Here is a 24,581-nt window from a genome sequence, read left to right as displayed (position 1 = left end):
TTTAATTATAAAAAGTTGCCTTTCTGCAATGCAAAAAATACAAGAAAAGAGTCTAAAATCCCACATGGAATAAATGTGAGGAACGTATCATGAGCTACCGGGCAGGCAAATTAACCAGGCCAAATGCAGAGCAGCTCAACCAGCATACAAGACCAACAGGAAGAGAACGACAGAGGAATTGAGGCCCTGGCCCTGCAAAAAGAACCCTGTAAGTAAACCCCATTTGTAAGAAAGATATAAAGATACTAAATATAATCTCTTACAAAATATGGCCCTGATCCTGCAAAAATTTACAAATATGCTTAATTCACCCTGTGAGATGTCGATAGGACTTCTCATAGTGCATAAAGTCATGCTTAAGTCCTTGAAGGATTGGGGCATATATAGCTATGAGTAGGGAAATGAAAAACATCATGTTCTTTTATTCTTTTTCATTTAATATATGTCAAGTAAACTCAATATAGGCAACATAACAGAAGTTTGTCTTCAAGGAAGATTTAAATATGAAAAGGGTAGGGAGCCTTGCTCAGGAAGGTCACTCTATCCTTCTTTCATGCTGCTGACTATGCATGGAGGTGTTTATCTCAAAAGCTAACAAAAGGATGGTAAAGTTTTCCCCCACCGATTCATAATCCCTGCTTGACTTAGTGATATTTTTATTAATTTCTTAAGCAAGCTGAACTTCTATCTAGCTGAAAGTGCATATTTCAGCCCCAGAATCTTGGTACAGTTGCAATGACATCTTCCTGTGAAATTACTACTGTTAACACACCACATATTATGTAATAGTACAAAGCTTCAGAAGTGAACATGGAGATTCACTTCTAAGGACCACCAATGGGCAAAATGGTACCACTAATCAGTTATATTTTTAGCCCTAACCATCCTTTATAGCCACAATTGTAAGTATTTTCAAATATATGTGAAATGTGGTGTCCTGATTGTCCACCTTTTGCAATTTCATATCTCTGGAACTTTTCCGTGTATAAAAGAATTGTGTCATTTCTAGAAAACGTTTGTAAGGAGGCTTCCCGAAGAGACCATGTCCCTTTTATTCAAAGCTCCTTTGTATGTATTCCCCACATCCTAGCCAGAATACACTTGTGGCTACTGCAGTGTGGTTCGGAGGAATGTGGTTCGGAGCCTTGGGCCACCAGCAAGTCAGTATATGTAAGAGTTATCTGTCCTTTCAATATAGTGCATGAGTCCAGGTGCCTTGAGATCAATGATAAACTGTGGGCCCACTGAGACTGCCTTATATGGAGCCATATTATGGATACCACAAAAACACTTCTTTGGGTCAAGAGTCTGTATCTACAGCTTGATCCTTGCTCATAATTGCTGGATCTGACAAATCTTTTCTGACACATCAAGAATGTGCAAGAATCTGTCCTGGGCCAGAAAAGTTCAGAGTTGAGCTGGGTCTAATAGGGTTCATCAGTACTTTAAAGAACAAACTGGGACTGTGGAGTCACCAGAGTTCATGATAAGTGCCCAACATCATGATGGTGGCACACATTGATTCTTGGAATTCTTGCTCAGTGTCATCCTTGAATAACCAATCATGTGGAAAAAGTAAAATATTCACTTTCATCCTGCACAGGAGAAATGCTATGACCATGAAACATTTTGTAAACACAGGAACATAAGAATTGTTATACCGATATTTTGTGAAAGGAAAGCAGACAATTGTTGCTAGATTGCCTGATGTAGGATTCTGGCTCCTTTTCCCACTGCCAGGAGTATCTATTTCAATAATTACAGGAAGCCTCTGTCAGGCCCTCTGGTTCTCAAACAACAGCAGACATTGACAAACCCTGGGAATAAAGCCTAGGATTTTAATGTCAGCAGGCTATACTGCAGGGATAGCAATGTTGTCCTGTAAGGCACTGGATGGCCATCAGGCTCTATGCTGAAGGCAGACACGGCTGTGACTGAACTGGAGGGACATCCTGTTGCATCTCCTCACTGTATCCTTCTTTGGCTGATTATGCTGCTTAACTTCCTCTGTGGACTTAGCACAGTCACTGCCTTTAGCCTGGAGCTTAGCCTGACAGGGAGCAGTAGCACATATTTCTTAAGCTTTAACAGGTTTGTCAGCCACCAAATAAATAAATGTCCCTCAAGTCAGGAAAAAAAGACTTAAAACTATGACAGGGAAGAACTTTGCACTGAAAACCTGAAATTTTGGTAAAGACTCCAGTTTTAAATTGGAAAAAAATTATTCTTGTTCAGAGCAGGAGATATTCTTGCTGATTCATCTCTCAGTGCAGGCAAGAAAACTAGCAGAGAATACTGCAACTCTGGATCTGCTGGCTTTTTTTCAGCTTAAATACTGCTTGGGCATCATTGAGGAGTGTATGGAATATCCCTATCGGTTAGGATTGCTGGTCATGTACTCTTGAGAAATCACAAAGGGACCTAAATCAGGATATAAAGTTCTTCTCCACTCCCCAACACACAAAGCAATGCTTTGTGCTAGATGCTGTGGCCATGATTTTAACAACTGTTAGTGATTCTGGTTGTCCAACTGGAGACACCATGAAGGAGCCTCATTTTCACAATGGACCCCACTGCCAGAAAAATCAAACATTTTTAAGGTATTCCAATAGTTGGAGACCCAAAAATTGTGATGCCCAAAGTTACTAGTAATTTGAAAATCTTGGTTTGTGATTCACTGCTGGGGAAATATGTCACAACTTCTACTGCAATTTTATTGGTCAGCACTTTACAGCTATGAGAAATGTGAACAAAAATATACAAAAGTGAAAATCTACCATGTGTATCTTTGGATAACCTCCTATGAAGCTATGATCTCATAATACAGATGCTGATCATTAAAATAAAAATGAGCCTTATAATAAGTTAGTTCAATTTTATATGCCAGTTTTATCTCAGAACTAATTAAAATTAGCGTACAGGAAATGTATTTTAACATTTCTTACATTTTGTAACTACAGTGTTTACACTTCTGTTTGAGAGTGAATTTATTCTTTTATCAAATTAATCTTTACAGAATATCAGGCATTCAAGAGGGTTTCAGGAGTTCAGTAATCTCTAAACTTTACTGCTCAACTGCGTACACTTCCAACCTGGATAAAGGTCCGAGGTCTAAATTTTCTAGTGCAGAAGGACATCACCATAAACTGACAGATAACACTTAGTCTGTTTGTTTCTTCTTCAGTAGTTCCAAGTCTGCACAGTATTTCCATTCACAATAAAAGCTACATTTTTAAGAAAAAAAGTCATTTACTAACATAGCAATTTTTCAAACTTTTTTATACTAGGCCAGATTCTTTATGTCACAATAGAGCAAAGTAACATTATTACAGTCTCTTAATACTTTATATATATTTCACTCCTTTTGTTAAGTAATTATTTCCTATATTTATAAAGGGTATTGTAGCTCTTGCTCTTTTAGTTTGTCACAAAACACTAGTACTCCAAATGATTTTAAAAACAACTGATTTATCCTGTGTGCGTGAGCACATCTATTTTGTAATGAGGAAAATATAACATGTTTTGCTTTGTATCGCTTTTCAAAACTGGAAACTATACAGAGTAAGTAAAAGGTAGAATCTATTTCCCTTTCCCACTCTAAGACCTTCTATCTGGGCCAGACTTTGATATTTGCCCCTTAGCTGAGAATCCGCATATCCAACTTCACACTTAGCTGCAGTGAAGTAGCCCTGCAGGCAGGCCGACTTCAACGAACCACTAGTGGTATCATCATTAAAATCCTGCTGAAGGTCACCATGGTAACCGCCTGCTGAGGTTTCACTGCTGCACTCGGCATCTCCTAATCAGCTACCATGTGAAATGCAAATTCAGACAGTCTGAAAATTAGTCAAGAAGAATAGAGGATGAGGATGCCGATATGTGAAATATTCATGCGCTTCATGGAAAAAGGAAGACAGCATGAATGACACAACAAAGAACGGCCCCTGACATTTTTGCTATCATTTTGCATTACTGTTCACACCCTACTGTATTTCTAGACCTCCCGTTCTGAAATTGGTTATATGAACTGCCATATTTGTATCCTACAAAAAATAATAATTAAAAATGGCCAATGTAAAACAATTAATTGGAAAGCCAGAGACATACTGCATAAACTACATAAAGGATAGATCACCATTACATCCTTCGTAACGGCATTCTAATTATCTTTTTTAAGTCCAATTTTATTCACAGAGGAAAAAAATTGTCCCCATAAATATGACAAAACAAAGAGAAACCGGACAGCAATCTTTTATTAATAGTCCCTGTCTTTGAAAACAATAGATTCATGGTGCAGAATTACAACTTCCATTCCTTAAGCAAAGTAGCACAAAGCTTTATGTTTATTAAAAACATTTCAGATGTAGTGTTTATATCCATTTTCAACAAAATTTTAATTCATGGAGACTGAATTAAATTAGAATTAGTTGCTAATACCTCTTCTCTGGTTTGCAGCTTTTATCACTTTGCTCCTTTTGTTTCAAAGTGGGAACGTATTTCAAAACTGGAATTTCAGTCTGTTAACATATACACATTTATATTTTTCTCAAGTGAGGTCATGATAGTTTAGAAAAAATATTTGCATTTATTTTCCCCTCTTCTTTTGCTTTCCTTTTATTTTACTGCCTTTTAAAAAAACAAAACAAAACAAAACCTGGTGCACTGATACTCGTGAAAAACAATTAGCGTTGGCTTGAGCCATCCATTGTAGGGGCATATTCTTGGTATGCTTCTCCAATCCTAACTTGAAAATCCCCTCTTACTACAGGCATTGGCCACTCTCTTTTGAAGAGTGTCATCTGTGCCAAATTGTGTGGTAAAATTTGTAATAGGGATAAATTGGGATCAGGTGGGGACCAAAACTCATTTTTACTAGCAACTTAATCCACATTTATTGTTATCTAAATCTCTAAAGAAAGGCTAGTTCACCAATTTATTGTGCCACATAAGATAGATGAGAGCCATTTTCTATAACTGTGCTTTTAGAAACACATAATATAGATATAAGGTTCAATCCCACTACGACACGGAGTATGTATCGTGTATTCTGGAAAAGTCAACTGTGTCAATCATATTTGTGAGTAATTTTTTTTTAAATTCAACATATAATATAGAGAATGAGTGACCCTTTGTTAACAGGTCGAAGAAATTAAGGAGGAAATAACGTGCTCCTTGAACCATTAAACCCAATCATTTTTAAAAAGGATACCAGAAATGTCATCATAGACGTTAACATTTAGGCAAGTATAACAACACAGGTAAACACATGGGACAGATCCTTAGATGGGATAAACTGGCGTATCTCCACTGATTTCACTAGAATTATGCCAGTTTCCATAAGCTGAGGATCTGGCTCATGGAAAGGAAAATTACTTACTTCCTCTGAATAGTGATCTGAAGGAAGAGGTGGATAGTCGCACTGTTCTATCTTCTTGCACAGAGAGTACAAGTTCATTTTGTCACCATAAAAGGGACTCTGCAGTGCAGCCATCTGTATAAAAAAATTACATAGTTAAATGTACATAGATTTTTTTTAAAAGGAATATTTTGCTAAAAAATCTATTTTAATGGTAAGATTTCATACCAACTTCTGATTGACTGCTCTGCTTATAGCACTAATGCAACAGTTCTAAAACTGTTAATATAAACCGGTGTGCTTACTTAATGGACAGATTTATGGTGCAATACTGATCATAATAGTTCATAAACTGTAATAATTGGTTTATACTTCATAATCTAGTGTAAGCAAAATTGAGTTATTAGCCACAGTTTATGCTGTTAAGATATAAGGTCTCCCATGTCCCAAATGCAAAAGACAAAATAAAACAATGACATTTCTTTCACAAGATCCGCTGAAAACAAACAATTACTCATCCTATTTAATTGGAGAAAATATATGGTCTAAAGCAACAATTAAATACTGGATAGCAGTAGTAGCTTTGGACCACCACTTAGATACCTTACTACAGTTTAAAAATTAAGAAAATGCTATCGAATGCTATTTCATATACAATTCAACACATTGAAAAAAAGAAAGGAATCTTGAAAAAAATGTAGTCTAGATTCTATGTGGAATGCCATAGTCTATTCAAAAGGCAGCTTGCAATGTATTGCAGATATATCCTGTAACAGTAGCTCAAAGATTTTAAAAATCCTCAATCTGCAGGCATCAGTGCAACTTTCATGTGCAATCAAGAAACATAAGCACCTTTTGGGGAGAATTCTGTTAAAAAAATGAGCAACTTAAAAATGACATCAGTGAACCTAACATTTATTTTAAGACGGTACTATAACTTGACATTTAAAGTGCAGACAAATACTGCGGTTAGCGGGATTACTAACTTAAAAATTCATTTAAAATCTTTGCATTCTGTTCAAAACCTTCTAAATCTTTGAACCGTAGCTGCACGAATGCTGCTTTGAGCGCAATGCTGCCCCAAAGCCAGTCACCCATTTCTACATGTGCTAATAAGTTTGATTTTGGAAGGACAATGTGTACATTCCCCAGACATGCAGCGTGTGTGTGAAACACGCTAGTCCATGCTGTGCTACTCAGTGAGCTTCAGCAGGGACAGGACAAGCTGAAAATGGCTCTCATCTGTCTTATGGTCCTCCAGATATAACTTTAACTCTTTCACGGCCTAAGCACTGTTGATAACTGATATTATGGGAAACAAATATGAAAAGAAAAATTAGAAAAAAATAATTTGATATACTTTCATTATATTTGATATAAAACCCAATCTAGTTTTGTATATTAATTTCATATTAACTTGAAATAAAAATACTGGTTTTTAACAATTCCAAGACAAATGTAAGATTGCACCCAAGAAAAATAATTCTAGAAATGTACTACTCTTATAATGGTAATTCCTGGATTTACATGACAGCATATTTTATCTTTAAAATAATGTTAAAAATGCAGGCCTAAAGAACAAAAATCAACCACAGAATCCATACATGTGCAGAAATTCTAAATAAATGCACAGATACTCATTTTTGTACACTAGGTGTTCATTAAAAAGTACTTTTGTTTGAATGCTGCAGTGTTAAAAAAAATCCAAATGTCCCCTAAGGAGTTAAAACAGGAATACTATATTTTCATGCATCTCCTGCTTTGACAGATGAAAAATGTCAACTGTCCTGTTTTTATTTTCAAGCTTTTGCACTATTCATCTGGTTCATTAGTGCATCTCGCTGCTGCCCCTGACAGCTGCTCGCCCTCTCCTCCCAGCAGCTGAATTTTTCAGGCTAATTTGATCCTCCACACTGAGACGATCGCTAGAATGATTGACTTGCTCCCTGACCTCCAGGGTCTGACTTTCCTGATTAGTATTCTGGGGGTGGCTGAGGGACGAAAGCCCACTGTCTGTCTTCGGGGCTGGTGGCAGCTCTCTTTTTTTTTGAACTGTAAGCCACCAACCTACAACCCTGTAAGGATGCAATTGCTGCGCTGAACAATAAAAGGAAATGTGTAAAACCTACTTTTCCATGTAAAGGTCCATGTAGCAAAAGCACAGCATCTTGATTTTAATTAGTAAAGTCTACTTTGTTGCATATCAATTAAAACTGCAGTAGTAGTGTTTTTGAGGTTTCAGGAATATTTGAAAGTCTAATTTTTAGAGTCTAAAACATGCTTTCAAAAACCTTAGTAGCTATGCAGTGTTAATATTTATTATTAAACAGTAAACCTTTCAGTAGGATAGGATACAAAATAATATAATGCAATATTAACTAGAATCTAACTAATTTCCTATAATTTAAATATTAAATCAAATTAAAACATAACTGAGAGGCGGTTTAATAGAATGTCAATTAGACCTTTATTGAGAGGTCATGAACAAGCCAGAATTTTCCCCTAACTAAATTGGAGAAATTTAAAAAACTGTATTAGCACTAACCATGAAATTAATACAATAAACACTTTAAAATGCAAATGATACACAAAACATCTATCAGAGACAGAGGGAACAAGATTTAGTTACTTTTAATACTGTATGGCTTTATTTTGATGAGTGATTTAATTAGCGCATGCAACAAGCCTAAAAGTGGGTCAGCACCCCTTATAAAAGAAGGAAAACTGCAGAACTGAAAAGATAGCATGCAACAGTTATTAAACTCTTTTTAGGTCTCTCTGAGTCTCCTGTTTTATCTTGTAGAATCAACAACTGAATGGATTTGATTTGGGGAAATCTGCTTAGGGGGAAAACTGCACTGATAGGCAAATTCGAGAAAGCCAATTATTAGTCCATAACTTGAAAGCATCTCAAGACCTTCCGCCCCGCCCCCTGCCCCCACACACACACCTGAAAAAACAACGAACAAAAATAAGAATTATTTACATGTTCTAACACGAGTTTACAATGCCTAATATTTCCATGATACACGCAAAGGACCAGCAAAAAAGCGAAGTCTATCATGTTGCAAAATTAACAATAATGTAAATAAAGCCTCAAAAGCCTAACCATTAGAAATATATTTTGAAGATTATTTGATACAGTGCAATTATATAATACATTTGAAATATATGAAATATAACAACTGTTCTGTTCTCTAAATGTCATATTTAAGTACCATCCAGGTAAAACTTTTCAAACCACTGAAAATAATTTATTGCCATATGGAAATTCTAAAAATCATCTGAGGAAAAATATTCAAGTAGGTATTTAATTGGTCATAAAAGATGGCAAAACAGATTCTATTTCTGTAAGACATGTCCTGCTGTCTATTCTATTAAGTTCTTCTAAAATTACTTCAAAGTAATTATTTCAAAGTAGCCCAAATAAAAAAGAAATACTCCAAATTCACACACTGTATTTAATATACTGTACACAATACCAAAATGACAAGCTCAGAAAATAATTCTTGTGAACTGCAAGTCATGCTTCTTCCTATCTGATATTTTTTTTTTTTTGGATTATAAATTAACTGTAAAAACACAAAATATTTTATGCACTAACTGCTTACTGAATGTTTCATTTATTGTTTCCATATAAACATAATCCCAAGTTTAAAAATAACAAACCCGCAATTAATAACATCAAAATCAAGACATTCTCCTCAAGGCCCTCATCCTGAAATGAGATTAATGTTTCTATTTGTTCTTGTGTGAATCCCATCCATTTCAAGGATGGAACACTGCAAGAGCACAGATATCAATGCTAGGGAATCCCCACGCACAATCAAGTCTCAAATTAGGGCCAATCCTGCAAACATTTGCTACCAGATGTACTGTACTAGTACTTACTACTGTGAATAGTCCCCATGACTGAAAGTAATAATTGCGTGCAGAATTGCAAGTTCTTTGGGGCAGAAATATAATTTGCGTATATAAAGATATTCACATTTATGGCACTGTTTTAATAAGTGTGTGTGTGTAAGATACTTAATATAAAAAACTGAAGGCAATTCACCCATATGTGGTATAGGCTGTTAGAGATGCTGATCTTGCTGGAGTTAAGTGAGTTCTGCTGACTCAGGGCATGTCTACACTACAGTTAGACATCCGCAGGTGGCTCATGCCACCTGACTCAAGAGGAGCTGCTTAATTGCAGTGTAGATGTTCCGGCTGAGGTAGCAGGAACCTGAACTCTGGGACCCTCCCACCTTGCAGGGTCATAAAGTCCAGACTCCAGCTCAAGCCTGAACATCAACTCTGTAAATAAACAGCCCTGCAGCCTCAGCCATGCAAACCTGAGTCAGCTGCCACGGGCCAGCCACGGGTTTTTTTAATTGAAGTATAGCGCACCCTCAATGGAGCAGATGGCTTATTGCCTCACCTGGATATAGAGAGAGAGGATTTAGGTGTGGGTAAAGGAATCCAAAGGGGGAAACCCTAGATTCAACTATGCCTAGAAAGAAGTATTTAGCTGAACTTTGTTCTTTTATTGTTCATTTCTTTATCAATAAAGCTGAGCTCCAAGAAGGGGGTGAGTTTGGACTGCAAATAGATATCGTCTTATATAGTGGGAAAGGTACTTGTTCAAAACATTATTTAACACAAGTTTATATTCCGTAGATCTGTAAAAAGATACACTACAAAGTATGAGGATGTAGTTAATTATGGCCAATCTTGCATGCCTTTATTAAGGCAAAACTCATTAATTTTGTAGGAAGTTTGCCATACATCTTTACTTTTTCATTGCCCAATGTTATATACAGGTATTTATGCATAACCTAATTTATGTTTATATTTTAGGGCTTAATAAATGTATCGAAGTTCAGTAATTGCAAGCAAAGAAAACTGAAGATAAGCCAATCTTTTTTAACTGCTGCTTCAAAAGCTATGCTCATAAAAATAAACCAAGTGATGCATATGTGTGCATTGTAGTCTCATTTCTTTATTGTTAGTCAGATTTCTGGTAACTGCAAACAAATGAAACTTGAGTTTAAAAATATACTTCAATTGTTTTTATTTTAATTAACCACATACTCTCAATCCGTTCTATTACATATGCTGAATGCATATATGCATTGTTTTCATAGTTGTATTTTGTTAAAGCCAGTTAAAACATTTAGAGAAATTTAGAAAAAAAATGCTTTTCATTCGACATTCAAGACTATAATCCTTACCAAACTAAGCCTAAAGTCTTCAACAGATTACTATCTATGTATTTTTTGAAAGTTCACTAAAAGGCAAGTCTTGATCAGGTCAATCATAACATATTTTGAAATTACTGTAAAAGCTCACATGGCATTATTTTTATATTTAGCTATCTATACTTATATTTGGCTTAAAAGCAGCTTCTCACTAAATGGCTATCTCGTTAAGAAGCAAAATATACAGATGAATCCTAGAACAGAAACTGATACATCTAATAAAGCTAAAGCACATCAATGTATTAAGCTTACTGGATTTATCAATGTTACCTCATATAGTAGACAGCCTAGAGACCAGATGTCAGATTTGAAGTTGTATCCATTTTCATGTATTCTCTCTGGAGACATGTAATAAGGCGTACCCACTGCAATAAACGCAGAAGTATTTTTAAATGAAAAATATTGCTCTACTGAAATCTATACCATTGTAAATATTGTAATATTTAGGGTGGAAAATTATTCTTATCTTATATATAAATCATGCATGATAATAAATATGTCATGCATAACAATAAAATATTTTTTTTTAATGTGACGATGCATATATAGCAGTTGAAAACACATACAAATATACATGTATAAACATATATTGGCACTAAAAATGTTACTATTTTAATGAAGATGTTTTATTTTGAATTATTGTCACTAATTTTTCTGTAATAAAAATAAACCTGTTAAACACTTTTAAAGTGGTTTTTGTTTTTTGTTTGAAGCAACCAAAAAAAACTTCAAACTGAACTCTCTGAAAAGAGATTTGGAAGAATTCTCTAAAACTTTAAATCTTCAATAAATTATTTCTTCTTTTTAAAAATATTTTAAACCTCAGGGTTGACTGATAGGTATTAACCAAAAACAAAGTTGCAAAAAATAAAGCCAGTGGAAATTTTTGGTTTATCAACTTATTTTTACTTTATTCCTAACTCTGCTGCAATTTTTTTTTTTTAATAACAGTAAATTAATAAATTCAAACTTTGACAACTGGAGACAAAGACATTCACTCATTTTTATTTGAATTTTGTTGGGAACGGCCAAGTAGTTATTCTTGGTAAGCAATGTGTACTGAATAGGAATGAGCTGAATCCAATAAATATTGAATTTATTTTAAGCTAAATATCTTATGAATTGGAAGAATACTTAAATCAGTACATTAACTACAAATGGCAACATTAGTTTTTAAAAAAATAAAAGATTACAACCTCATCCCGTTCTATTGAGTCTAAATCATTAAAAAAAAATCTCATTTACTTTTGCCTTTCAGAACTAGAGGTTGAGATAAATCATTATATGAATTTTGGCAGCGGAGCAGATATCACAAGTTTGGATAACCAAGATTTGCCTTTATATTGAAAAGGCAAGATGTTTCGCTTCTATAGAAAAGGCCATTTAATTAATATTTTTGTTTAATTATTCCCAAAGGTGTGCTTTTTTGTTTTATTGTTCTCATCATAATGTACTACGTATTTTGTAAGGGTTGAGGACTCACCAAGGTATTATCACACTTTTTCAGTAAGAGAGTAAGATATTTCTAGGATTTCCAAGGGTGAAAATTCTAATTCTCAAAATTAGAGATATTGGTATCATATCATCACAATCAGCCCATGCCTGCTGGTAATTTATAGTTTTGTTTAGGATGGAAATCTAACTTTGGGAACAGCATTGATAACCACATTCTAGATTAGTGGAGGCTCAGAACAAAATCTTTTCTCAGATATGCAGACACATGTGGGCCATATATTGTATCACAAGGAGGATCTGGCCCTGCAAGTGTTTAAAAAGAGACATCCTCACTTTCCGGAAAAGGAGGATATCAGCTCAAACTAGAGAAATTATCTCCCAGCATTAGCCTGAGTGCAGAATCATCACAATTGTGAATTGACCAAGAGTTTAAAGATAGGTGGGTTGGGATAGAAAAGAGCATCTCAAAATGACAGAGTACTGTGAGAAAACCATCCATCCTCTCAGGATGTTCATATTTACTCACAACCAAGGACGGTCAAGAAGGGATGGTCTCTTTCATAGGAATGGGAGGGTTGGGGGTGGGGGGAAGTTTTACAAACACCAAATTCAATAACATAGCCAGAAGAATAAGTAGAACGGAAAAGAATGGTTTATTTAAACTTTTAGACTGTTATTCCACCCTAACTTCCCAAGAGTAATATTTTTACAGTATGTAAGTTTAATGGTATTCTGACAACCTAAGTACTGCATATGACATAATGCCATCTATACTTACAGATGGCTTATGCGTTGACATTGTTTCTTATTCCAACATACCATGTAAATTTGCCAATTTAAAAAAAGCTGTCAGAAAAGGAAACTAAAAATTGTAATTACACAACAACAGCACATTTCATACTTTTATTATCCTTTTTGTATAACTGTTAAATTATATCTGAGCTCAAGATTTCCAGAGAAAACAATGCCTTCAAAACTTTCACTCTTTGCACCTATTAATAAATACCATGATTTAGTGTTCCGCTGCACGTTTTGTTGGCACAATTCATTTAACAATGAAAAACAAGTTTAATAGTAATCTGGCTCTTAACAGGTTACAGATCTACAGCTTTTGTTGCTCTAAAACATAAAACAAGTAACTGGCAGTGAGAAATGTGCCAGAAAGAGGCTTCACAGAATCCGCAGGGGGCAGCTGAAAACACTGAGGTTTGAAGGTTCATAGTTTACCAAAAGCAAAGGTAATTTTAACCAGTAGCTCTGGGAAATCTGCTGATACATTAGGGGTTTGATATGAGTGTGAAAGATTGATGATGGGGAAAAAGAAGAACAAATGCTAGCATTTTACAGAGTTTAGCCTAGTATAACACCTTAACTGCAATACAAACTGAAGCCTCCAATGACCGACAAGTGAAACAAAGCCAAGATATTATTATAGTATAAATTCTTCCTCACTGAATTCTCAGTAACCACCTAAAGATGTTGAAAATATTTATATCTCTTTAAAATCAGTTTGTAGCATGACACAAAGAAAAAACAGATACATTATTTTGATACTTTAAACACTGTAGGCATTACAGCATATTCTAAAACATAAGAATACTGAGATTTTTCTAGTGTACTGCTAGTAAACAAATAGGTTTAATTAAAATGTTTTTTCCCTAAATCATTGTTCTTGTATTTAAAAGATGTTTTCATCATGAATAACACTATGAAGAAACATTACTTTCTTCAACAACAGAAAGAGGGAGTTGGATGCTAGAAAAGAAAGATCTAATACATAAAGTAGATCAATACTTGAAAAATTATAAAATCTGTAAGTTTACTGCTCTATTTAGTTAATGCAGCTTTAAAATTGGGAAATTATTTTTAGTACAGTCTATTGCTATTAATAAATAATAATGGAATGGCCGATATTGGACTCAATTAATATAATTAATGCCCATGAACATGGATTTATGGAAAACAGATCTTGTCAAACTAACTCGATATTTATTTTTGATAAGAACGTCAGTTTGGCTGATAAAGGTAATAGACTTCTATAGGGGATTTGACTTGATTTCACACTGCATTTTGAAAACTGGATAACTGAAAGGTTTCAAAACATAACTGTAAACAGAGAATCATCATTAAGTGGATGTGCTTCTACTGGCATCCCACGATATCAGATCTTGGCCATACGCTATTTAACTTGTTTGTCAATGACCTGGAAGCTAACAAAATTACTACTGATAACGTTTGTAGATGACAAAGATTGGGGTACTGGTAAATAGTGAAGAGGACAGGTCACTGGCACAGAGCAATCTGGATCACTTGCAAAGCTGGGCTCAACCAAACAATATAGATTTAAACACAGCCAAATGTAAAGTCATACATCTAGGAACAAAGACTGTAGACCATACTTGCAGGATGAGGGAGTCTATGCTGGGAAGCAGTAACTGAAAACAATTTGAGGGTTATGGTGGCTAATCCGCTGAACTTGAACTCCAAACCCTGATGCTCTGTCCAAAAGGGCTAATGAAATCCTTGGATGCATAAATGGGAATTTCGAGTAGGAGTAGACAGGCTATTTTACCTCTGTATTTGGTTCTGGTGCAATCGCTACTGAATAGTATGTCCAGTTCTGCTGTGCACAACTCACAAAGGATGTTGCAAAACTGAAAAGGCTTCAGAGAAGAGCCATGAGAATAATTAAAGGATTGGAAAACATATTAGAACAACAGGCTCAAGGAACTCAATCTATTTAGCTTATTAAAGAGAAGATTAAGGGGTGACAATTCAAGTCTGTAAATAAATATATGGGGAACAGAAATCTGGTTATAGAGAGCACTTCAATCTAGCAGACAGAAGTATAACAAGATGCAATTACTGAGGCTAGACAAAATCAGATTAGGAAAAAGGCACAATTTTTTAAAAATGAGGGAAATTAACAATTGGAACAATTTCAATGTACTCTATTCAGCTGGCTGAACCTGAACCTGAGTAAGACAGAGCTAATGCTGGAGGGCAGAGGATAGCATTTTAAAATTTTGCAGCCATGTTTCCGTCTTCTTTGGGTGAAGAGACACACCCACAACTGGTCAATTCAGACCACGGTTTAGGACTTTTTTTTTTTTTTTTGATTCCTTGCTGACAATGTGCTCTCACACAGCAGCATCTGTGATTAACACTTTCCATCATCTCTAGTTGGCTGTAAGACTCCATCCCACCAGATGATGACCTGGCCTCAGTTATTCACTGCATATCTCAATTGGACTACAGCAACATGATATACCTGTGCAACTTACAAAACTCTAACTAGAACAGAAAGCAGCAGCGCTTCTCCTCAGCAACAAAGGCAACCATAAGCACATCAAACGTGTCCTTCACTCCCTACACTGGCTTCCCAAAGTATTTCAAATCAAGTTCAAGGTCACAGTTGTTGTTATTTGTATATTATCACGCACTTATGAGCCCTAGCCATGGACCAGTACCTCACTGTGCTAAGCGCTGTACAAACAGAACAAAAAGATGGTCCCTCCCACAAGGAGCTTACAATTTAAGTATAAGACAAGAGGCAGCAGTTGGCTAGAGACAGACAAATGAGGGAGTACCAGGAAACAATGATATAATTTTAGTCACCATGATAGACAGAAGTCTCAGCACACCAGAGGCTTAATCATTATCAAGACTTTTGTAGGCATCATGGCAAAGGAGCATTTAAGGAGGGATCTGAAGGAAGATAACATCCTCAAAACTACCTTGTCTAGGAGATCCTCCCAAGTATCAGAGCAGTAAGGGAGAAAGCCGGTGTTAATATCTCAACAACAAGTAAGAGATGGTAGGTCAGGTGAGGATAAGCCACCAGGGCTCTGAAAGTGTTGATAATTTGCTTATGTTTCATGTGATACAGAAGGTGGAGCTAATGAAGGAATGCAAAAGAGGGGTGACAAAGTGACAGGCCAGAAAAATAGTCTTTGCAGTAATATTCTGTATGGATATGAGCAGGGCAAGGTTGCAGTTGTCAAGGCCAAAGAGAAAAGAGGGTTATGTACCTTTTCGTAACTGTTGTTCTTCGAGATGTGTTGTTCACGTCCATTATGCATTAGGTGTGCGTGTGTCGCGTGCATGTACGTCGGAAACTTTTTCCCTCAGCGGCTCCCGTCGGGCCGGCAGGGGTCCCCCCCTACCAGAGCGGAGCCCCGCTCTAGCATATATATACACACCTGCCGGCCCAACTCTCCCTCGGTTCCTTCTTGCCGGTGACTCCGACAGAGGGGAAGGAGGGTGGGAAGTTAATGGACGTGAACAACACATCTCGAAGAACAACGGTTACGAAAAGGTAGGTAACCGTCTTTTCTTCTTCGAGTGATTGTTCACGTCCATTACACATTAGGTGACTCACAAGCTTACCATTAGAGGAGGGTAGGAGTCAAGCAACAATTGATGGAAGCACAGCCCTGCTGACCACCACCTCCTCTCTGGTCTGATGATGGACTGCGTAATGGGCTGTGAATGTATGCACCGACGACCAGGTGGCCGCTTTACAGATTTCCTGGAGTGGAACCTGCGCCAAGAAAGCTGTCGAGGATGCTTGGGCCCTAGTTGAGTGAGCCCTGATCGCCAGGGTTGGTACTTTGGCGAGCTCATAGCATGTGCGGATGCAAAGCACAATCCATGATGATAATCGTTGTGCCGAGATAGGCTGGCCTTTCATTCTCTCCGCAATGGCAATGAACAGTTGTGTCGACTTGCAAAATGGCCTGCCCCATTCCAGATAGAACGCCAGGGCTCTACGGACATCGAGGGTATGCAGGCTGTGGTGGCGTGGGTCCGTATGGGGTTTGGGGAAGAACACCGGTAAACAAATGTCCTGCCCCATATGAAATTGTGAGACCACTTTAGGGAGAAATTTGGGGTGCGGTCTCAGCTGTACCTTGTCTTTATAAAAAACTGTATAGGGGGTTCCGAAGTGAGGGCTCTCAACTCCGATACCCTCCTAGCCGATGTAATGGCCACTAGAAACGCTACCTTCCATGAGAGGTGCATGAGAGAGCAAGAGGCTAGAGGTTCAAAGCCCCATGAGTTTAGTTAGGACCAAGTTAAGGTTCCATGTAGGGACCAGCAGGCGTGAGTAGGGAAACACCCTTTACAGCCCCTTGAGAAATCAGACTACTGTGGGGTTGGAAAATACAGAAAAACCCAACTCTCCCGGGTGGAATGCCGATATGGTGGCCAGATGCACTTTAATTGAGGAGGGGGCGAGCCCTTGATGCTTGAGGTGCAGCAAGTAGTCCAGTATTGATGGGATGAAGGCCTGCAGAGGCTGTATGTGATTAGGCTCGCACCAGTGGGAGAACCTCTTCCATTTGGCAACGTAGGTCGCTCTTGTGGAGGGCTTCCTACTACCACGGAGAATTTGTTGGACCTGGTGGGAGCACCTATTCTCCGTAGCGTTTAGCTAGAGAGATTCCACGCCGTGATATGTAGCGACGGTAGGTTCAGGTGGAGTAGGCGACCCTGGTCCTGCATGATGAGGTCTCGATGCAGGGGTAGGGCAATCGGGGTGGTCAATGACAGTTCCAGCAGGGTCGTAAACCAATGCTTGCACGGCCATGCCAGTGCGATGAGAATAATCGCTGCTTTGTCCCTGCGGGTCTTGAGCAGGACCCTGTGGATGAGCGGGAATGGTGGGAAGGCATACTTCAGGCTCCCGCCCCACTGAATCACGAAGGCATCTGTCAATGAGCCTGGGCTGAGATTCTGGAATGAACAAAACCAAGGACATTGGCTGTTGTCCTTGGTGGCAAAGAGATCCACCTGGGGAAAACCTCACCTCTGGAAAATTGAATGCAGGACGTCCTTTCTCAGCGTCCATTTGTGCACGTGGTACAACCTGCTGAGGTGGTCTGCTAACCCTTTTTGAACCCCCGGAAGATATGCTACCACCAATTGAACTGAGTGGGTGATACAGAAGTCCCGTAGGAGAAGCGCCTCGTGACAGAGGGGAGAGGATCTAGACCCACCCTGCTTGTTTATGTAGAACATGGCGGTAGAGTTGTCGGTCAGAACTGACACACTGTGGCCTTCTATGGTAGTGTGAATGGTCTGGCAGGCGAGGCGAACTGCCCTTAACTCCTTCACATTGATGTGGAGCAACTTTTCTTCCCTGGACCATAAGCCCTGGGTTCGTAGGTCCCCTAATGTGCCCCCAGCCCAGGTCTGACGCATCTGTTACTAGCATCATGGTGGGCTGCAGTGCAGTGAAGGGGACTCCTTCGCAAATTTGCTGTTGATCGAGCCACCAGCGGAGGGAGTTCGACACCTGAGCTGGGATTGTCACAAGGGGGCATGTCTGACTACGTGTGTGCAAGCCGCCATGTGCCTCAGGAGCTGCATACAGCATCTGGCTGTGGTTGTGGGAAATTGTTGAATGGAGGTTACGGCTCTTTGAATGGACAGGAACCTGGGAACTAGAAGACTTGCTTGTGCCTCCACCGAGTCTAGGACTGCCCCTATGAAGTCCAGTTTCTGTGTGGGGATCAGTGAGGACTTGGGCACATTGACCAAGAGACCGAGCTTGTGGAACACATGTAATGCCAGTGCCACATGGGAGCGAACCTCATCCTCTGACCTGCCCGCGAGGAGCCAGTCGTCCAAGTATGGGTATACCCACATCTTTATTTTTCGAAGAAAGGCTGGCACCACGGACATGCATTTCATGAACACTCGAGGGGCCGTTGCTAGGCCGAAGGGCAAGACCGTAAATTGGAAATGGTGTTGGTTGATGGTGAAACGCAGGAACCGCCGGTGAGCAGGGCGGATGGCGATGTGAAAATACGCATCTTTCATATCGAGGGCAGCGTACCAATCCCCCGGATCCAGGGATGGGATAATAGCGCCAAGGGAGACCATGCGAAAGCGGGCCTTCACTAAGAATTTGTTTAGTTTGTGAAGGTCCAAAATAGGGTGGAGACCCCCTTTTGCTTTGGGGATAAGGAAATATCTGGAGTAGAACCCTTTCCCTCTTAGGTCTGGAGGGACCTCTTCCACCACCCCTGCTCTGAGGAACGCCTGCACCTCCTGTATAAGGAGTTGCTCGTGAGAGGGGTCCCTGAAGAGGGACAGGGATGGGGAATAGGAGGGAGGGGCGAGGAGAACTGAAGAGTGTATCCCACCTCCACCGTGCGAAGGACCCAATGGTCCAATGTTATACAGGACCAAGCATGGTAGAAATGGGACAAACGGTCCCTGAAACATAGGGGAGGATCCGGTATGAGGGTCAGTACGCTGTCCTCGATCGCAACTTCAAAATCCTTGCTTGTTGCCAGGCTGCAGCTTGCCTTAGCCTTGGCTTTGGTTAGGCGTGTTGTTTTGCCTACGCCTGTTGTCCCTGCCCCTTCTGCGGTACGGTTCCTGCCTGGGGCGAGGGTGGTACTGTCTCTGCTGCGGAGGGTGGGGCCTAAAAGGCTTCGTCTGTGTCGCTGGGGTGTGCATTCTCAACGACTTGAGGGTTGCTCGCGAGTCTTTGAGACTATGTAGCCTGGCATCCGTTTGGTCTCAGAACAAGCCTGACCCTTCGAACGGGATGTCTTGTAAGGTGTTTTGCACCTCTGGTGGAAGGCCTGAAGCCTGTAACCATGCCGAGCGCTTCATCACCACTCCTGACGCGACTGTCCTGGCAGCTGCATCCATGGAGTCAAGGGAGGCCTGCAGAGAGGTTTTGGCCACCGCCTTCCCTTCGTCCACGATGGCTGAGAACTCGGGTTGTGAACCCTGAGGCAGGGAGTCCTTAAACTTGGAGACTGATGCCCAAGAATTGAAATTGTGCCTGTTCAGAATCGCTTGCTGATTAGCGATCCTTAACTGGAGGCCCCCGGACAAGTAGACCTTTTGGAATAGCCCGAGTCTGCCTCAGAAACCACGGACGGTGACCTTGAGGGCCATGATTGTGTCATGGAACGGTGCCGGTCTGGGGTCAGAGAGTGGTGCTTTCGTGACCGGGATCGGGAGTGGCGCCTTGTCGACCTGGACCAGGACCGGTACTGGTGCCCTCGGGACCGGGAACGACTGCTAGTGGTCGGTCTCGGGGATCGCGTCACTGACACGTCCCGGTGCCTGTTTGAATAAGGAGCCGGGGAACGCTGGACCGGTGCCGGGCGTTTGCTAAGGCCAGACGCCTGTGAGGCTTTCTGCGCCGAGGGTAACCAGGAGTCCACCGAGGCGGAGCTTGACTGGGATCAGCGCCGTGAATGGTGCCGAGATGATGACCTTGATGGGCGCACCAATGCCGGCTTGCCTCTGGATGGCAGTCTCGGTGTCGGCCCCGGATGCTTGTCTTTGGCCTGGAGGGGGCTCTCCGCGGACAATTTGATGAGGTCCCTTGCTGCCTCAAACATGTCTGGTGTGGAGGGCTGTTCCAAAAGCTCCTCCAGCCCTTCCTCTTCACTCAATGCACTTATCCCGGGGCTCGACGGGCCTTTCTGCGCCGGAGCCACTGACACCGGGATCTGTCCTGGGGCAGCAATGCCCTTGGGCGCACTCAAGTCCTTCACGGGCACTACCTTTTTAAGTGGGGAGCGTCCTCGGGCCTTGGGTTGGGCCTTCGATTTTGTTGGCGAAGACGACCGGTGCCAGGGGCGGTCCTGTTGTTTCGGTGCCGTAGGCTTAGGGTGCCCCACCGGTGCAGGATCACGAACCGATGCCGGGGCACTCCGCACCGAGGCTGAAGGTACCGCGGCCGGATGAGTTGAAGTGGAGGGCTGTAATGCAGCCTCCATGAGCAGCTGCTTAAGCCGAAAGTCTCTCTCTTTCTTAGTTCTGGGCTTGAAGGCCTTACAGATCTTGCAGCGCTCTTTCTGGTGCGATTCCCGCAGGCAACGGAGACAAGAGTCGTGGGGATCGCCAATTGGCATAGGCTTGCGGCACGTGGCACAAGCCTTGAAGCCTTGGGCATGCGGCATGCCCCGCTGCCCAGGACCGGTGTCGGGATTTATCCAAACACCTAAAACAGAAGAGCTTAACTATCTTCTAAAGAACTGATAACTGCTAACATTAATACTAAGGGACACTCTCAGGTGAGAGATAAGAGTTGTTCCAACACCATCACGGACGATAAGAAGGAACTGAGGGAGGGTCGGGCCGGCAGGTGTATATAAATGCTAGAGCGGGGCGCCGCTCTGGCGGGGGGGAGAAGGGGGAGAGGGGGACCCCTGCCGGCCCAATGGGAGCCGCTGAGGGAAAAAGTTTCCAACGTCCGTGCACGCAATGCACGCGCACCTAATGTGTAATGGACGTGAACAATCACTCGAAGAAGAAGGATACTGCAGTAATCGAGATGCAAGATAATGACATCCTGAATAAAAGAATTTTAGCTGTGTGGATGGATAGGAAAGGCTGATCTTAGAGATGCAGACAGAATCTGTAAGTTTAGACATAGCCTGGATGTGAGGACATACAGAGAGGTGTTGAAGGTGACACCAAAATTATGGGCCTGAGTGACAGGTGGGAAGGTGGTACTATCCACAGTGATCAAGAAAAGAGGTAGTAGGGAAGGACAGTGGGGAGGCAGGGAGAGAGGAGAGATTAAAAACTTTCTTTTAGTCATATATAGCTTGAGCTGACAGCTAGACTATCACAAGATGTGAGAGACAGGCTGAGATTTTAGTTTGGACAGGAGAGAGGTTTGGGTAGAGACGGTAGTTGAATTTGTATTTGCAGATAAGATTACCCAGAGATAAGATGTAGAGGGAGAAGAGAAGACCAACAATAGAGTCCTGTAGAGCCCTGACAGAAAGTTGGGGGAGAGGAGGATGAGAAGGACCCTCCAAAGGAGATGCTGAAGGAGCAACTAGAGAGGCAGGAGAACCACCAGGAAAGGACAGAGTCAGAGAAGCCAAGGGAAGCCAATATTTCAAGGAGAAGAGCAAAAGTGAAAGAGTCAAAGGTGGCTGACAGGTCAATGAAAATAAGGATTGAGTGGTGGTTCTAAGATTTGGCTAGGAAGAGATCGTTGATGCTGGTAAGAGTGGTTTCAGTGGCGTGCAAGAAGCAGAAGTCAGATTGAGGAGTGTCTAGGATGACAATGCAGGAGAGGAACTGCAACAACAATCAGACAGCAAGTTCAATGAGCTTAGAGATGAAAGGGAGATTTGGTGATAGCTGGAGAGCCACGTGGGGTCAAGGGTGTTGGTATTTTTATTTTTTAAATGGGAGACTAAAGCATTCTTGCGTTGTAAGGAAAAAGATCCAGAGAGGAGTGAGAGATGAAGGAGAAGATGAGAGTGGACATGAGAGATCTGGAAACAGGATGGGGTCACTGGGGCAAGTGTAGGAGTTAGACAACTTTTGTGTCTATGGCAGGGAAAAAGGAGACGAGAGTGATAAGAAAGAAAGGATACCTATGCAAGGGGAGGAGGAAGGTCACATCATATTATATTCAAGGTGTTCCATGGCCTGGCCCTACAATATCTAGAAGACCACCTAAAGCTCCAGGATGAAGACTGACAACTTTGCTCCTCTAGAGCAATGGAACTCCATATAATGAGGGTTTAGCGTATCTGCGAAGGAGACAGAACTTTCTCAGTGGCTGGTTGAGACTGTAGAATGAACTTCCCCAGGAACTAAGGACCATCACAAACCTCACCACATTCCATTCCAAGTACAAGGCAAATTTCTTTGACCCTGCCTTTTCTATCAAATACAATGCAACATGTATTTAAAACAAAACAAAAAAACCACCTACCAAAACCAGACATTAAATTGTACAGGCTTCTCCCCCTGAGTATAGGATGAGAGAACAAGACATGTGACAGGTGTTAGTCACTTTCCTTAAAAAATACACTACTAGAAGATGCTCAGATGCTACAGTGATGAGTGTGGCATAAGAATGTACAGGGAACAAAATAGCATAGACTAGGTATACTAGAACTCAATGATCCCTCCTGGACTACAAGTCTATGAATCTATTGGATTGGTTGGCATTTGTGCTCTCAAAACAGCATGGAACCTTTTGCCTTAGTTGAACACATGGACTCTGTAGATTAAAGAATAGCTTCTCATTTTTTATTTTATTTTGCTAACCATTTAAAGTAGCTCAAAATTGCTAATCCTCAGAATGAGATGAATTCGAAGCACTGCCAGTCACTAGCCTCATCCATAAACTGAGACTGTTCGTTCTGCCAAATTATGGGGTAGTCTGAAGGATCATATGCATGCATGCATGCCATCTGGCCCTGCCCACATCAAAAAGGGATGTGTGCATGTCTTCACTGCAGCATTGTCTTCCAAACTCCTGGACCCACAGAGGATCCATCACAAGTCCATAGATCAATATGTAAGGAGGTGGAGGAGGATCAAGGGTAGCTGTATTATCTTGTTTATGGTCCATGTTCATTTTGCATAACCATCCAACCCTGGCAACATAGCTCCATTGGCACTATGATGCCATAGAGATGAAAGTTAGGGGGTGCTGAAGCCTGTGCTTTCAGTGCATCTAGGTAGTTTTGCAGGGTTTGGGGGCCTTTCTGATCTTCCTCCCTGCCCCCAGAAAGGACTATCTGGCCATATGGATAGAGGTTGTGAGATACTCTGCTGCCTACCAGGAACAAAGCAAAGTTTCACTGAAGAAGTGAAGTGCTCTATTTCTTTTCTACTGAATCCTAACCTACATTCCTGAACGCTATGGCTACTACTAACACCATTATTGTATTTAACTTAAAAGTGTAGGTAAAGGGAATAGGCACAAACATAAATCTGATTTGGAACTACAACACGACTACAGGCTGTCACCTGTAGAGCCATGTACTGGCATGCAGAGATCCAAAACTCAGGTTGATCCTTGCTTCTAATAAAGGCCATAAGGTGTGCTATGGAGGAAAGGCATTCAGCCCTGGAAAGGTTGGTGGAGAGAAAAAATGAGGGAAGTGTATCCTATATTGTTCTCAAACGCCCTCCTAACCAAGCCAGGTGAAGTGCATTCCAACTTCAGTGGGTATTATGACCAGCCTTCTACCAAAAGGGAGATTGACTCAGTGGTTCTGTTTGTTTTAAAAAGGAAGAATCTCAAAAGTTACACACACACACACACACACACACACACACACACACACACACACAAAAACCCCTACTTGTTTGATAAGGTTGTACACAATTAATAATGCCATTAACTAAGCTTAGCCAGACCACTTTAACTATTGAAATTTGTTTTAAAATCCTTACATTTATTTTGAAGTTTGAATAGGTGTTTTTTTTAAAGTTGCAATTAAAGGCACTACCATTTAAATTTAGAAGTCATAATACATAATTAAGGAGAATTTTAGTATATTTCTTTATACATTTGAAAACCTGAATATACTCTGCTGGTGTAGTTAAAAAAAAATTTTTTTAGATGAAGAGATAGATTGATGATTGGACAAAGTTTGTAGTTCACTAATTTTTGTGTGTGTATCATAGAATATCAGGGTTGGAAGGGACCTCAGGAGGTCATCTAGTCCAACTCCCTGCTCAAAGCAGGACCTAATCCCCACCTAAATCATCCCAGCCAGGCTTTG

General features: G+C 40.5%; 1 protein-coding gene across 3 annotated transcripts in view; it reads right to left on the bottom strand.

Moving 5' to 3' along the window:
• The window catches only part of NEK7 (NIMA related kinase 7), a 137,998-nt gene that overhangs the window by 3,787 nt on the left and 109,630 nt on the right, over positions 1-24,581 (bottom strand). For all 3 annotated transcript variants that reach the window (XM_034778206.1, XM_034778207.1, XM_034778208.1), the window contains exons 8-9: positions 10,870-10,964; positions 5,378-5,491 (exon numbers count right to left, since the gene is read on the bottom strand). In XM_034778206.1, coding sequence (XP_034634097.1) covers positions 5,378-5,491; positions 10,870-10,964 — 209 coding nt within the window. The remainder of the gene's footprint in view (positions 1-5,377; positions 5,492-10,869; positions 10,965-24,581) is intronic.

Source organism: Trachemys scripta, chromosome 8, assembly GCF_013100865.1.
Source record: "Trachemys scripta elegans isolate TJP31775 chromosome 8, CAS_Tse_1.0, whole genome shotgun sequence".
NCBI classification, from domain to species: Eukaryota; Metazoa; Chordata; order Testudines; family Emydidae; genus Trachemys; species Trachemys scripta.
Note: the sequence above shows the minus strand (reverse complement) of the source record. Positions and strands in the feature narration are given on the sequence as shown.